Source organism: Lepisosteus oculatus, chromosome 3 (assembly GCF_040954835.1).
Source record: "Lepisosteus oculatus isolate fLepOcu1 chromosome 3, fLepOcu1.hap2, whole genome shotgun sequence".
Classification (NCBI taxonomy): Eukaryota; Metazoa; Chordata; class Actinopteri; order Semionotiformes; family Lepisosteidae; genus Lepisosteus; species Lepisosteus oculatus.
Window position 1 is genome coordinate 52,185,151 of NC_090698.1, and position 16,967 is coordinate 52,202,117.

The following is a 16,967-nucleotide window of genomic DNA, read 5'->3' on the forward strand; positions in this document are numbered from 1 at the left end:
CTTATTACACTACTAGATGAAACAGCATACACAACCACAGATTAGACGTGGCTGACTAAAATCAAATGGCTCCCATCTGCAATTACATATATAGTAATAACTGTAATGTTAAATTACTTCAAGATTTGCAATCTCCCTTCAAATTTGTTGTCTAAAGCTGGATAGTCAGTTCCAATTAGGTTTTCTTTTCTTGGTAACCTGGACAGAAAATAGGGATGCCTTAATAATCATATTTAAACTCTCAATAAACCTCAAATCTACTGTACAGCAAATTGATAGATTTGATGTCTTTAGGTGAGTGGATTTTTTCTTACTTAAAAGCTTCCTATTTTCTAAAAGAAGCAATTTAACCCCTCCAAAAAAGATTTTATAAAGATTTAGGTGAGATGTGAGTGTCCATTAATGTTTTTCCACCCAGAGAAATATATTAATTATAACCAGACTGAGATCTGTGCCTAATGTATATTATCATTTTTTGTAATTAAATGGACGCACCAATATTAAAAAAACTACTTTTATTAATTTTTCCTCAGTTACATATTCTTAAACAGGGATGTATTACATTACTTAGACAGTCAGGCAAAGTTGACTTCATTAGTATGAATAGGAAAGCAATGAATGCACAATATTGTCGGTCTAAACCCAACATGGCTGCAATACCCCCTTTAGGACCAGTATGAAATGCCAGAAAAAAAAAACATACAAAATAAAATTAAAAATCCAGGTCATACAAACGCATTACTTAAATATTGGTAACAAGCAAGTCTATATGCACTGGCCTCCACTGCAGCAAAATGAAAAGGTTTAACTTCCTTATGGTTACAGTCCATAACTGCAGTAATTGTACACACGCACACAGCTTGGTACCTGTGAAAAGTCCAGACTGTATAAACACTGCACAGGCAAAGAGGAGGTCCTACGAAAAAAGTGAACTATGTACGATTTTAGGAATACAGAAATCATACTTCACACATTTACACAGAAATAGAGGTTAAAATAAGGATTTGGTCAAATTACTACAGAGACTGAGGTGTTTTCAGTGCAGTGCGACAAGCTCCCCAGACCTTTATTTTTGAAGCCCATAGAATGGAATTTTACATAATAATTGATCTCTTAAGACATTTTTAATATTAAATGAGCTAGTTGCAACATTTTGGATCAAAGGTTACAAGAGAGCACTCCGTAGGACAGAAAACAAAGCAACGCAAGATATCTGGAAGTAGAAATTCTTAGAGGAAATGGTACAGAGAATGCCAAGGTATCAAATTACAGGTTAATGCACACAATTCCAAGTGATCTGTTCAGCCAGTAATTTCTGTGACTGACAGATAAAACAAAAACAAAACAAAAGAGACACCTGCAACCTAAACATAATGAACTTAAGAGGTGTGCGTTCACGACGATAACTTTTTTCTGCTATGACTTTAATGGCTCAATGCAGCAATGTTGACTGGGCAGAAAGCACTACATCTCTCAAAATGTTGTACATATATCCCTGTAAAATCTGTTTTCTTCCCCCCTGTGGTGCTCTCCATTACTGAAGTATTTTTCATCTCGTTTTCCTCAAGAAAAAAGTCCTCCAAGCACACCTTCGCCATTATTATCTGACTGAAAGCACAGAATGGAAAGTGGAATGAATGGCCTTTTATTATACAAGAGCTGGTTTGTTCGTAATGCAGGCACTTCTAGGGACTGTATGTGGGGGGGGGGGGGTACCAGGCTGTCTCTTTTGTGACACCTCTGACAGTCATATGAAATCTCTATCTGGCAGCGTCAAAGGTTTAAGAGTATAGCACTGGTACTATATCTATTGTATGCACAAGGCAGTATTGTCTGACCTATCTCCATTATTCTTCCTAACATACCATAAACCAAAGCACAGATAATTGTACAGGCAGATTTAAACACCATTTCATGGCACATCCAGGCTGTCATCTAATGGAGGGTAATCATTGTTGTCCAGCAACAGGTATAAACTCCAGTTTTTAAAAGATATTTTGGTCTATACACTACCCCAGCATTGTCCAGATATACATTCATCGATGATCCACAATGTCCCTTTTTTAACTCTGAATCCAAACTTCCCTAAAACATAATTGTGTTTATTTATTTTCAAGTCTCAAGCACGCTCCTCTCTGATTACATACTGTGTCTTTCTATCCCCACAAAATTCTTCAGGAAGCACAATTTACATAATACAAACACTTTGTAATATTGAACAAGCACATGCTGCTGTTTCTACTACACTGGATCCCCATCTGAGGTACTTCAGAGGCAGGAGCACTCATGAATTCATGGCCATCGGATGTTGTATGTACTCCACCAAACGCACTCAGATCTGTCATCTGCTAAAAATAAAACACTACATCATAGTATCTGTTCACTCCTTCATAGGTACCTCTGGACAGTGGCTGTACCAACTGTATTGCAGAAAGAAGAATGTACTGCTACACCCAAACACAAGTACAGTACCATCATTAATACTAGAAAGGGGAAAAAAATCAGTGCAGTTATTGTAAAAAAAAGGAAAACCTCAAAGAATGAGAAAAAATAATCTCTAAATTGGTCAGAATAAGACAGCACATTTCTCTTTTTTCATCTCTTCTCATGGGAAGGTCCTCTGCAGTCAAAACTTCCAACCCTGCAGCTAATGCAAAATCCATGTCCTTTGCAGGATGATCAATGAAATGCATTATTCCATCTCTGGACTTCCCTGTATCATTCCATATATGACTGGGGAAAAAAAAAAAATATTCTCCATTTCAACTTTACTTTAAAAAAAAAAGATTTGGCAAATGCCAGGGACAGCGTGACCCTTAATTTTTCGGTTTTAAATTTCAAAATAAATAGCTATGTTTGAAAGAATCTTTAAAGCTTCCAGAGGACTGGGCAGAATAAAAATACTTTTAAAAAATCATATCTGTAGACAACTAAACCGAAGGATACGCCATGTAATGTCTAAGGAGGAACCCTTTGAGAATGCTTTCTTGGTTGCTTTGTCACCGCCGAGATGATTTCTGTGATCAGGAGGCCGCAGATGAACATGTCAGTAATTCCCCATTGTCTGTTCGCCTCCAGAGTCATTTGTGGCGCTGAATTGTTTTCCTTTTTCTTCGCTTGAAAAAGCAGCAGCACCTGGAAAGAACACACAAAAAAAATCCAATTAACAGACAGATGTGTTCCTGTGGCTCTTTGCATTGAACTGTACAGCTGTACAGCACAGGCCGTAACCACTACAACGTTAAACTTCTACTACTGTACCCATGAAACAGCTAAGCGCCTATTCCTGACCCACTACAATTATCCCGTTTCAGAAACCATTTTAAAAAACAGTCAGATCATCTTGCTGTTGACTTTCCCTTTTTTAGCATACTGATGTGCATTCTTATATTTAGTTATTACTATGGACAAATAGGACTACCGAGTACTATTTGGAATAGACTTTTATAATGCAAAGTATCCTTTAAAAACTTTCTAGGAACTTAAAAGCCTATGATAATTGGACGCTCAATCTTAATAAAGATACATAAATAAACATTATATGGTCACTTTTCATTAGCATGAAGGTCATCTTTTAAAATTATTCAGCTGTCTAAAATAGTCTATTTTATATTCAATTACTCCTTAGATATTTAACTCATTTATAGTCTTCTAAAAACCTATGTACAGAAGAACCCTAAACCTCACTGCTAAAACAAGCTCTTTCATTACAGGTACATATCAATGTGATTTTAGTCTCTTAAAATACAACAATATCAACCACTTCAAACAGTGCACATTTTAAGACATTTCGATTCACTTCCTTGGCATTGCTAGCAAAGGACTGTTTAGAAAAAATCTGCATCCTTTATCCTTGGAGACTTCCATTGTGTCAGTGTTAACCAATCAAAAGTGTCAATTCCAACCTGTTGACCCAGTATAAAAAGGAATATTTGGAAGAAAAGGGCTCATAAGTTATATTTTGCATATTCTTTACATTGACGTTTCCAGACTGTGACAGTAATATCCGAATAGGAATTATATCATAAGCCATTTGACCCATCTAACTTGTTCAGTTGGTAGCAGCCAACTGATCTGAGGGTCTAATACTGCTATTTCTTGAAAGAGTAGAACTCCTCCAACCTGCCCACCTTCAAGCCACTTGTCTTCTAACGTCACAAGCAACATAGCCCTGAACTAGACATTCAACATGAACTAGAGGAGAGGTGCATCCTTCACCAATTGCATCACAAGGCTGCAACCAGCTAGGAGGCCACAGGGGTCACTGTCTCTAAAAGCTAAGAGCACCATGGCCGAGTACAGCTTTTTGGGGAATCCCAGAGGCAGCTGGCAAGGGACATGACCCAATGATGAAACTACAAGCAGCTTTACTGATAAAGCCACTTGAACACACCTGTACACAATTTTAAATGACATCTTACTAGTACACTGTCTAATTTTACATCCTCTTGTTTTAAATTCCACAATTATAAGCATGCATCTTAACATCTTGGTTGCCACCTTTGACTACTTTGTCAATCTCGTTATTTATCTTTTATTTATAGTTTGTTTTCCTATTTAGGTTGTGTGCTGCCTTCTAGGTTTTGGACTAAAATTGTACATTTTTTTGAATTACCATTGAATTTGAATTTTGACTTCCTGCATCTACAGTTAATCTTCCAATTTGGGCGTCTTTTGAAAAATTGGCTAAGTATACCAGAATCCAGATCACTGATACAACTGAGAAAAACAGTGACTGTAATACAGAACCCAATACAGGGACACTCCACTAATCCCCTGAACCAAAGCCAAATTTATTACTTTCAAACTCTAATTTATGGAATGGAAATTGTAAGTGTGAACAACAAATATTTCCATGTTCACCAATTCACAAGTACGGTTGATCCTAAAGAGTGACTCGCTGCTGCTAGATATTGCACTGCATACGCTTATGAAGCTTGCCACTCTCATTTTGAAAGAGGTGTAATGCTTATGTGAAAAGGGTTTTTGTTCTCGATTCCCTTGCTAGCAATGTTGCTGATGTTTTTACAAGCAAACACATATGCACACGCAAGCAGTTAATTTGCCACAGAACACATATCTCTTAAAATACTGCACTGTACTAAAAGGTTTTCAAGCATGATCATGGTTTCAATCAGAAACCAGGGCTTGGAACACAGAATAAGCAATTATAGTAACTTGCCTGATGGCCCAAAGCCCTTAATAAGGTGGCCAAAGCCTTAAATTGCACACTGTACATCTTATTTTGCTCCTATTCTGTATTTTACACATATATGCAAGCATATAATTTCCTACAAGATAAAAGCTGCCTATATACAGTAATGCCTTATTTTCTGGAGATACACATGCCATTAGATAGTCTAGAGCAACTCACCACATGTTCAACACTTTCTGGCAGCTATACAAAAGAAAAACACGGAGAAAAAAGAAATGAAAAAAAGCCCAGGAGAGAAAACAGATTTAACTGAATGAATTGCCTTATGGGCAGACTTCGTTTTAGACAGGTCAAATTACATAAGCAGCAAAAGCAGCAGCAGAAACGTAACAAAACATACAAAATTAAATCCACATCCAAGAAAATAAGGAGTTTTACATAGTAAACTAATTCAATACCACATTACTGCTGGGCTCCCTTGCACATCATCCAATAGCACATACTGGGACAGTCCGCTCCACTCTCATAAACAGATTTCTCCAACTGACAGACTGCCAGACCTGACCCAGTATGACCAGCTTTATTCACATGGAGAGAAATTGATGCTTGGGCACTGAAGCTTAACAGATTGCAATTTCTGATGTTCTCTGGTGTTACATATGACACTAAAGCAGTGACGAGCATCAGATTTCAGAAATTATGTTTTTAAATCTGAGCTGCAGAGTGGCAGAATGAAGAGGCACATACTTTGTCTCATCCATTACTTCTACTTCTGGGGGTGCAGTGATGGGTGCATTCGAGTGTCCAGCAGTGGGGTCGTCCGTGTTCAGCTCCCCGTTGGTTGAACTCACCACCTATAAACCCAAAAGGCAGGCATGACTGACTTGACAACATCACCTAAGCCACACCTTTAACACGATGTCTTCCGAGCAAACCAGAGTGTTAAACTGAAGCCTAAGTAACTGTTTCCATTCAGAAAAATATCCTGTAACTCTACACAAACATCAAACCTAACAAAAAATGTTGAACTTAACACAGCACAGATTAGATATCAATGGACTTCTCTTTTAAAAACACAAAAAGGATCATTAATTAATGAGCAAAAAAAAAAGATAAAAATAGAGATAAAGGGGTCCTACTGATGTAAAGAACCTTAGCTTTAACTTGAGAAAAAAAGTCTCAAAAGCCTAAGGCTAAACACGGTAAGGTACATTTAGAGATATGTTCAAACATTTTTAGAAGAACATGACAGTCATTCATTTGAACCTTGTATTTAACACACAAATTGTATTACAAATTGGGGGAAGTCAGGTTTTATAGTTTTAAAAATAATTGTAACCTTCAAACAAAAAAAGGCAGATTAGCACTGATTGAATAAGAATGCCATGTATTCTGCATTCTACAAAGAATTAAAAAGTGTTTTTACTAGACAAACCTTTAACTGTAAAAACATTTCTTACAGAATATACTGTTCATGAAAACAAAATGCATTTTGTACTCATTTGTATAAAGTGCAATAACTGTGGGCAATGATTCCTTTACGGCATCTCCATTACGAAATACACCACATACTTTATATTCTTATCTGTATATCTCTAAGACATTAAAGGACTGACCCAACAGCCTGATTCTATAGTCAATTCACAGCTTTGAAAATGGATTATACAATTGTTAAACAATGAGCAAGTGACACTAAATCAAGCTGTCTCACCAGGATTACCATTGTTCCACTCCAATAAAGACACACATACAGTAATAATGAGAGGAATGCACGCAATGCTGCAGTTGATAACATTTGTACTCAGCAGAACCTCCTACATTGTTATGACTATGACTAGTATGGCTAAGATAAGTAGTAGAGCTGTAGGTCTACTGTACATTCAGCATTTCTGATTTAAATGTGAAACCAGATAGATTTAAATCAAAGCTGAAAAAATATGAGCAATATGATTTTAAGGATATCCACCCCATTATAAAAAAATATACATACAACTCATTTTATCTGTAAAATTAGTTTTTATTCTATGCCTGTGGCACCCCAACAAACCAAAAACAGCCCATGTCACCATTTCTTTTACACAGATATGTAAGCAGGCTCTTCGGTATTCTAATTAACATAATGTTGGCTTTGTGTAAAAGCAGCATCACCATGGGTGATGGGTGAAAGTTCTTTTAACAATGATTGCTTCATCTGCATAGCCAATCATATCATGGGCATGCTGTCACGGGATCAATCACTTCTGAAGGGAAACGTTTTTTCAGGTGTATAACGTTTTATAGAAAAGACCTCCGTCACATGAAAGAGACCTAGGTCTCTCCCCATCTTTGACGGAGAAATGGTTTTGAAGAATGCACTTGCACTGTTTCCAACTAGTAAATTATGTGACGTGAAGAAAAAAACTAAGGGACTTACAAAGACCTGTAATCTAAGCATTCAAATACAGACAGGACAGGTGCGAAAAGTGGGGAAACACCTGGCTCTGCACACAGCAGCATGCTAGAAAGCAAGAGAGGTGTGCTTGGGGGACACACAGAGGATGCAAGGGAGTAAACTGGTCATGCGAAGAAGCGGGAAATACCTGTACCGAGCCACCATGTCTGTCAGCTGCAAGGTGAGCTCTCAATTGGTGGGGATTGGCCTGCTGGGGCTCCCAAGCTGCCCTGTGGTCTGTCGACTGCCCATTTTAATTTGCATAGAGCATGCATGAGAGAGGAGGAAGAGAAAACCCACAAGAGCATTAAAACAGGCATGCTTTGGCCAGCAACGTATACAGAAATAAAGAACACTCAGGACAAACTACTACACAAGCAGAAGAACTGAAAGGGCTGTGAAAAACATGAAAAGCAAAAGGAAAACAAAAATCAACCAATGTAATGCGTCCACTAGCTACAGAAATTTAAATGACAGCGGATGAAGTCTTAAGTGCTACCGTAAAACATACTGGAAATCATGCAGGCCATGATGAAGCAATCATTAAGTAGGACTAATGCATTAATTTCTCCTATTATTGATTTTCATGAAACTCTAAAGTACACCTTTGTATTCAGTAGGGGTCATACATGAAGAGACTGCATTTTTTCAGCTATAGTATAGAGCCATGAGAGAATATTACCATTACTGCACTATTAAAAGGACAGATTTTTTTTTATCTCATCTTCCATGGAAGTTTAAGATGGAACATTTTCACGTAAAAAAATAAAATTAATCTTGATTTAAAAACTATGCTCATGCTTAGTTGTATGCTCTGTATGCTTAAAGCTCACAAGGTCATTTGTGAGCACTCTCTTTTGACTGACTGTGGCGCAGCAACTTGAGTGCTCCTACTGTAGGTCTACTATACTTCCAATCCATATCGTTCACAGGTCTTGTTCTTGGCATTGCATGCAGACAACAAGCCCACTGCATGAGAATGACACTTGCAAACCACTAATACAGTACCTGTTTCACACAAAAAGGAACAAATGTAATGATCTAAACAAAAAGAAAAAAAACAGATTCCATTGAGTGGCAGGAAGCAGTTATGGTTGAGAAGAACCTCCTCCAGCAGTGGTGAAAGTTCTGCACTAAGCTTTATCTTTTAAGAAAAAAAAAGATGGGGCGGGGGGCTATGTGTAATGAAGCAAAAGCTTAATTAAGTTTAAACATTGTAATTTACTCAAATTAAAATAAAACAAAAGACTGTGTGATTAGCCAAAGGTCAGCTCCAATCATTGAAACAAAAGTGCCTGAAGACAAGATAACATGCCTGAAAGCATATACTCTTATGTATAAATGTGTATCAGCAGTATACACCTAATCCTGCCACATTAAAATGAGCTGCCATGACATAAGTGTCAACAGGCAAGCAGCCCAGAAAATGGGAACACATAAGAGCCACTCCTACATTACAAAGGACATACGCAGAATCAAATACAAAACATCACACAAACACTGCAGTATGTACTCTGATGCACTGGGTTAGTGCATCAGAGAAGGCCTGAAAAATGATTTTGATTCAGAAAGGTGACACCAACACGAACTGGCAGACCAAACAGAAATTCTCTGTTATGTTCAAGGTACTCATTTTAATATGGCAGGGTAACTGTGCATGTATAAGTCAGAATTATTTTTCATATAGTACAACAGACTCGAGAAATAGGGATTTTAGCTCTGAGGTTATAGTGGATGTCTAGCAGGGACCACCTTGGAGAAAAGAATCATTGTCAGTCTGTCAATTGGCCTCCGATAGATGTTGTATTTAGCTGAATAAAAGTTTGCTTTTATGATCTATTTTAGATGCATTTATAAAAGAGGTGTATATATATTCACATATATGCACGTTTGAGGACTATTATTTGAAATACACAATTAAAAAAAGGCACTGCTGTACACTATGGATAGCACAGTAAAATAATCCCAAAATTCATGGAAGCCTTGTTGTCTGCAAAACAAAGTCTGACAGAAGAATACCAAGTTTATTAAAAAGTATCACAAAGTCAACACTAAAAAGCTCCTGACCCGATATAGGTCATTTCAAAATAATTTTAGTTCAGACAAACAAAAAAATAGTTTCTCATCTTGATAATCTTAATTTCACAAAGATTAAAGGTATCTCCCCCAACAAAACATGAAATGTACATGAAATTCTCTCCAAAAACAATAAAAAAGTAACCTAGAAGGGGATTAAAAGCTACCTAACTACAGTTAGATGAAGGTGACATTTTAAGTAATGGCCAATCTTTAAAAAAGCTAATACATGGCACTGTAAACTAAATCATTTTTTCTTCCATTTCAGGACATAATTATACTAGACTACTCAAAATTGCAAAGCATACAGTGAATTAACACCTTCAGCACAAGAACATTCTATTCTCACCTAAGCATTCTTAATGGTTAAGTAATCTGTAAGAATGTGTAACCTTGGGTCTATTTTTGGTAAATCTGTCAAGGGAAATAATCGCATTGATTCTGAAACCTTTTTTTCTCATTTCCCTTTTCACATACAGCATGTTAGAAGACATCAGTGGTGACAAGTCCTTCACACAAGAGTAAGACCACATAATGAGAACAGAAGAACAAAGCACAGAAGGATGGGACTCAGGGTGTCACTTGGAATGAGTAGCAGTATCTGTGGTCCCCAAGTAGGACCAAGTCAGGATTTCATATGTTCAAAGAAGGGCAAAACATTATAAAATGAAAAATATAGTTCTTTACATTTTCAACTGACATAGAGTACAGGTATTACCGCTATACTACCAGTTCACTGAGACAGAACATAACAGTCAACCTTAGCACTTTTATATTGGTTTTAAACATTATTCTTTTGGAAGACTTCAAATGGCACACTCGAGGGATATCCTTTGTCTCCTGTATGAAGACAGCACTGTGTTTACGAACACAGAACAGAGGGAGACCAACCTGCATGTTACACTGAGTACTGATTCCAAAGAGTGTCATTATATCAATCTATTTTCTAACCCCTTTATCAGGTCACTGAGGATGCCAGAGCCTATCCCAGCAAGCTACGGGTGCAAGGAAAGCTGCGATTGACAGTCAATTGCAGGGTAATCAAACATGCTCATTACAGGGCATTTTTCCAGAAAGCACAGAATGTCAACCAGAACGTCTTTGGACTGTGGTTGAAAACCCACATGAAGACAGAGAATATAAAAACTCCAAGGAGACAGCATCTTAGGTTTTCCCTGGGAATTGAAGCCAGAGCCCCACTGCTGTGAAGCACAAATGCTAACAACTATGCTGCTAATATTTGTTACGATATACCATGACTAGTTTAACCTAACAGTTTTAACCTCCATACCGTATATAGTGGTCCTTAGCTGCTGGAGCTGTTACAGATAATAGATTGAAGTTACAGTGCTTTTAAAGGCTTTTACAATGATGGGGGACTCTACAACTTAATGCAATTAATGTAGTAGCATGTGTTTGTCGTTATTTCTAATGAGGGCTTTGAATTTTACAATTTGATTGGAAAGCAGTCAATAAACGGCTCTTGTACATGCTTTGTATTTTAAGTAACTTTTAAATATAAGGTGAACAGCAGAAAAGTGAGGAGGCTGCACTGTGCTGATGGTAAATAAGTACTCTTCTAAAACAGCCCACAAGGCATATATTAGAAAGTGTCGAGCCCCGAGGAACGTCTAATTAACAGAAATCACTGAGAAGTCAGACTGTGTGCACAGTAAGTTATCTAGATAACTAATAAAATATGACCTTTGCAAAACAGCCCCATACAGGGTGGAAAATGAAAGTTCAGAAAACAGGATTAATTTAGTGACGTACTGTATACTAACTATTCTGACACATTCTTTGCTAGAAAATCAACAATCATATACTTCAACACATCTCGGTAATCTGCACAGATCTTCACTTGTTTATACTCAAAAATAGTGCTCTCTCAAAACACCAGCCATTTTCTCATGCTTGCTCACAACAGGAAGTGATAACTGCAGTTGCTGGTCAGTGCATTGGTTGACAAGAATTGAAAATATTTACATTTCTTGAAATCTAAATTCAAAAGAGCTTTTGCATCCAATACCATTTAATTACAAAATCCAGTCAATAAAATCCCAAGAAACAAAAAAAAGAATAAGGCTACAATTGTTTAAAATTACAATTTATTTTTCTTCAAAATTACTAATTTACCTTTCTCAAACTCCTGAATCATTTGAAAATTCCTACACAGTCTCTTTAATTTCAGTTATTTCAGTACCAAAGCACTGTAAGGTTACAAGTCTTGAAACAATGAAGGAAATGCTGTCATCTGAGCACTTAACAGTTTTTTTAGTTAAGTAAATGACACAAAGTCATTTGAGTAAATGACACAAAGATCCAACCTGATATTAGTAAACACTTCACCCCATGGCCCTTACCTGATTTTTGGCTTGCTGAGTTTTATCTCTATGTGGATCTCTGTTTGAGGAGGACAGCGCAGCATCCGTGTGAACTGGACCGACAGGAGTGGGCTGAAATTGAACACATCGATGTAACTTGAATGAAAACTGATATTATGTCTTGATAGATACGTTTGGACTGGTTTGACAGTAAAGGAGAAACTACTGGTAAAATACAGACAAAACATGGTTCACATTACTAAAATAATTCCCAGAGATAGTTTTAAATAAATACAAAATAGAAAATCAAAAAGATTTTTAAAATGTGGTTCATGCATTCTCTTTAAGATAATGGGAAAGAAAAAAGGAAAAATTAAGACATTTGCATATAACTGATCACAAGCATTTCAAAGGTCAAAATTGCTGTAAAATTTCAAAGGTGGGAGTCAACCATAATAAATGTTTTTGAGTTAAGAAACCATGCCCTCAATTCAAACAATGACAAAGAATTTCATTTAGTCCGCTGAGAACACTCAGCTAAGAGTGGGTATCTGCAAACAAGATTCTTGGAATAATTCTCCTAACAAATTGTCTGGAGGATCAAAGATCTCTTTGTCTACTACTAACTTTTCATATAATACAAAGGGAGAAAACACATTTAATTTCAAACAAATCTGATACACAAGTGTTCTTAATTGTTGGTATTAATAGAATAGAAGTTAAATGTAATATGGGAACCCAGTACATTAATTACATATGATGGCATTTTCTGTAAGCACCATAATAGCAAGGCTTTCTTTGTATACTCAGCCTGGATAACTGTTAGAAAGGATAATATTTATGGGGACAGGAAGAAGCAAAAAAAACTAAATAACTCAGATTCCCTCATCCTCCCTTAAATTATCTTCTCATGAGAAAGACTCTACTTTAGTAAATATAAATAAGCACAGAATAATGTAAGGAAACAGAAAAACTATTTTATAGCCTTTAAACTGGTTCACATCACAGGACCAGAATTACATCATTTTAAACTCTTCTTGCTCCTTTTCTATCACAATATGCAGCCTTTTATGTAACAAAACTGCTAATTAGTTGAAAACTCACTGGAGATTGTGAAATGACTAAAAATGTGATCTGTAAAAAATCTAGAGCAGCATATTTTAAATTACATGAATGTACTTTGTAAGGCACATGAATTTCATACTTAAACAACTATTCACAAAAACTGTAGAATAGTAAAATAAACTTAACTGACAAAACACATTTTAAAAAAAATATCCATGAAAACACAATGTTTTATGAGGCAAAAATACCAGTCCTAATCAGATTTAAACAAGTAATAATGGTACTTTCATGGGTCTTCACTGCACAGCTGGGTGACTAGTGCCCCACAGTACACAGGATATTCACATTATGAAATACCTTCAAAATATTGAAATATTGTTCAAAATAATGAATTAATCCACAATACTTACAAGCTGTTTCCCAACCCAGTCGTACTCGTAATCGAACATAAAACCTTTCCGATCAAACAGGTCTGTGAAGAGCTTCCGCAAATAGTCATAATCAGGTTTTTCAAAGAAGTCCAGCCTCCTCACATATCGTAGGTAGGTCGCCATCTCCTCTGATAACAGGAATTTCAAATCTTATTAGTACAAAACCATCCTTAATCAAATGGATATAAAAACCCAAGCAAGCTCTAAAAAACTGAATACCTTATACAAATTCTAATTGAGATTTCCAAAACAGGAATTATTGGCATTAATGTTTGTCAAACAGTTTTACACAGGAATATGAAACAATATTACCAGAGACTACCCATAACATTAGTGTGTTTTGTTCCAATCTTATGAACATTATCATGTGTGCTGGAATTTAAAATCTCTTGATAGTGCTATAATGTTTGAGCTCTGAGACGAAGAAAAGCTTAAAAGGTCACGAAGGGACTATACTGAATTAATATCATACTGTATCCTACCTTGCTGTTTAGCATGTATTTTGCATACTAATTGTTAGTTTTAAAAAACGCGTATGAAGACAGACTGTCAGTTTGACAAATTAACAATAAGCACGCCCGCATCAGCCTTCAAACATGCCGTATGGTGGATCTCTAATTGTAGTGGAACAGACTGACTTTTTCCCAAATGGGTGTCAGGATATTTGCACCATAAAATCTCTATGAATTCACTTAGGGCAATGATATATGACAATATGGTACACAGGAAAAATGTTTTTTTTTTTCCATTTACAGAAATGGATTTAAGGCTTTATTGTAAAATAAAAAATATTTTAAAAGTAGAAATTTCAGTGGATACGCAGTGGAAGGTCATAAATCCATTCATGCAATATATAATGCTTATTTAAGTTACAGTTGGTGTAACCAGCAATATAAATATTGCTTTAATAAATTTTCATATTCTTACTTTAGCATACATACATGAACTGTATTGGTGTTTTAATAATAAATAATGCTTTCCTTTGCTATATTTTACAAACAGGTATGCAATACATTTCTGTGGAATATTTAAGTTTAATGTTTATTCCTTTTTGTAATTGAAATTATACTCCACACAACACCTAACTTTCATAAGATTAAGCAGCAGGTTCAGGACAATAAAGTGTGTTATTGCTGTTCTCTAACCCCCAGCAGTTTTTCCCCACCACTATAGTCCTTATTGCTGTTAACATATTCATTCACACTACAAGAAGAATGTTTCCTTCACCTGGTAAAGCTGATGAGCATGCAAAGAAGACCAACCAAAGAGGAAGTTACCCGAGTATAACTGCAGATACAACTGCTGTTATTTAAAGGTCAGTAGACATTTACCTTATATTTGTATAAAACTGTAGGGCCTTTCTTAGGGAACACTTGACAATACTCCACTTAACAATACTAGCTTAATAAAATCTTAAAACTAATAGAAACCTACCTGGAAAACTTTCACAAAGGACTTCTATTGGCGTTGCCCTTTTTGTGTCACCGATTTTCTGATACCTTTCTTTTAAAGTGTCTGCCTACCATGAAAAATTAAAGAAAAACCGTTTTGAAAAAGACTCAATCACAATGTTGAAAATTACTTATTTCTGATAATGCATTACCACTCAAATCTACTTACCTTTAAGCCTTGCCAAGGAAGGCTGCCTCTGAGAAAATACATAAACATGTGACCTAAGGCTTCCAGGTCATCTCTTCTACTTTGTTCTAAAAGAGAGGATATCAATTCAAGGAGGAGGTCTTTTTCAGCAAATATGAAAAGCATTATTTTGTGAGCAAAACTACAAATAACTGGAAATGAGCTAAGTATCTTGCTAGTGGAAAAAATATCTAAGAATAAATATACCTCAACATTAATCTTACAGAATTAAGTACTTTCACTTTTTATTCTCCTTGACACGAGCTGAAACAGTCTCCACAGTATTTCTCAGCATCTCCACCCTTTTTCTAAGAGCACTGCCAGACCAAATACAGAGTTGTGCCACTGCAAGTGTAACACTGCAGTATTGCAATGCATTACATTCCTGGCTGTGTAAGGCTTGTTTTGAATTTCAGTGAACCACTAGCCAGAAACTATTCACAACGCGGCACACATTAAACCAGATGCTTTGATCTTAGAAACTGGAAATCCAAAGAAAAACTCCCAACATAAGAAGTGTTGTTAAATGGTTCGAGTAAATAATGCTTTCAAGAACATATTTTCAGCATTCTTTAAAAAACCTCCACTTGAGGCAAAGATTTATGTACTTTTATTATTGAAGTCTTAGACACGACACTAACAAAATCATTGTTCTGTTTTGCCTACTTAAAATGGTTTGTATATTAAATACAGACTCTGAAAGAAACAACCTTTTCAATTGAGTTTTCCATGGTGTTTTAATGTTGCAAGAAAGCTGCTGCTAAGCCATGCTCCACCAGCTCTTCACACATTGAATAATCTCCTTCTAATCCTGCCACAGCATCTCTGACTAGTATTTTGCATTGTACCAAAAAGGCACGAACACGATCCTAGCTGAAAGCAAATTATGTAACTATATATAAAAACAGCAGCTTTATGATATTTAAAAGAGTTTATATTCTTCTTAATGCATATTCTCGGAAGCTGCCTAATGTCAATTCAAAGCAGAAATAAAATGTTTATTTTAGTCTATGAATTCTAATTCCTAGCATTGATATACATGGAATAGTAATTCCTAGCATGTAACAAGCACAAATAAAATGTAATATGTTTAAAAGGATATGCATATAGTTTTCATTTTTTTATGCTGGCTGTGCATTGTAGACTAAGAAACCCAGGCCAAAATGCTGCAGGAGCAGATTTATTATTTATAATGTCCATATTCATTCTTATGTTATATAAATACAACCTCTCTTGATACTTTTTGACTTTCATCAATGATTTGTTTTATTTGCCATTTTTTTCCCCAAATTGTACACATCACATTCTTGTGAGGCATCTGTCACTAAGAGAATTCTTAGGGACAGTAAAAAAAAAAATGAATAAAAATGCAGAATGCATTATGTTGTATCCCTACCTTTTCCTAGGTGTGTATTTATACTCATGTATCGTGCTGTTCCTGTAAGGCTCTTGTGTTCTCTGTAAGGGATGTGCTTCTTAGTCTCCGGATCTATGTATTCTTTTGCAAGGCCAAAATCTATGATGTGAATGATGTGCTGGTTTTTGCTACCCGGCCTTCCTATTAGGAAGTTCTCTGGTTTAACATCTCTGTATATCAAGTTCTTTGAGTGTACATACTCCATTCTTGTGATCTGTTGAAGGAAGAAGGAAAAGAGGGTCAGTGTTTATCAGCGTCTATAAGATAATTCTGATTTAAAAAGATGGATTAGTAACCAACATGCAAAAACTGTCATACAAAAAAACTTTTTTATAGTTTCTTTAACATTCATTTATATATGAACAAGTACTATGCCTTTACTCAGGCTCAGTAGCTTTTTTTATTTTTAGTTCTTTATTCAACCACACTA

The 16,967-nt window shown here is 35.9% G+C and overlaps 1 protein-coding gene across 6 annotated transcripts in view; it reads right to left on the bottom strand.

Moving 5' to 3' along the window:
* Nucleotides 1-498: 498 nt before the first annotated feature.
* The window catches only part of LOC102696553 (casein kinase I), a 72,399-nt gene continuing 55,930 nt past the window's right edge, over nucleotides 499-16,967 (bottom strand). For 2 of the 6 annotated variants that reach the window (XM_006626845.3, XM_015368223.2), the window contains exons 6-14: nucleotides 16,517-16,751; nucleotides 15,103-15,188; nucleotides 14,917-15,001; nucleotides 13,462-13,610; nucleotides 12,026-12,118; nucleotides 7,735-7,830; nucleotides 5,903-6,009; nucleotides 5,375-5,398; nucleotides 499-3,135 (exon numbers count right to left, since the gene is read on the bottom strand). In XM_006626845.3, coding sequence (XP_006626908.1) covers nucleotides 3,081-3,135; nucleotides 5,375-5,398; nucleotides 5,903-6,009; nucleotides 7,735-7,830; nucleotides 12,026-12,118; nucleotides 13,462-13,610; nucleotides 14,917-15,001; nucleotides 15,103-15,188; nucleotides 16,517-16,751 — 930 coding nt within the window. In that variant the 3' untranslated portion in view covers nucleotides 499-3,080. The remainder of the gene's footprint in view (nucleotides 3,136-5,374; nucleotides 5,399-5,902; nucleotides 6,010-7,734; nucleotides 7,831-12,025; nucleotides 12,119-13,461; nucleotides 13,611-14,916; nucleotides 15,002-15,102; nucleotides 15,189-16,516; nucleotides 16,752-16,967) is intronic. The other 4 variants (XM_015368229.2, XM_006626846.3, XM_006626847.3 and 1 more) reach the window with 4 other exon arrangements.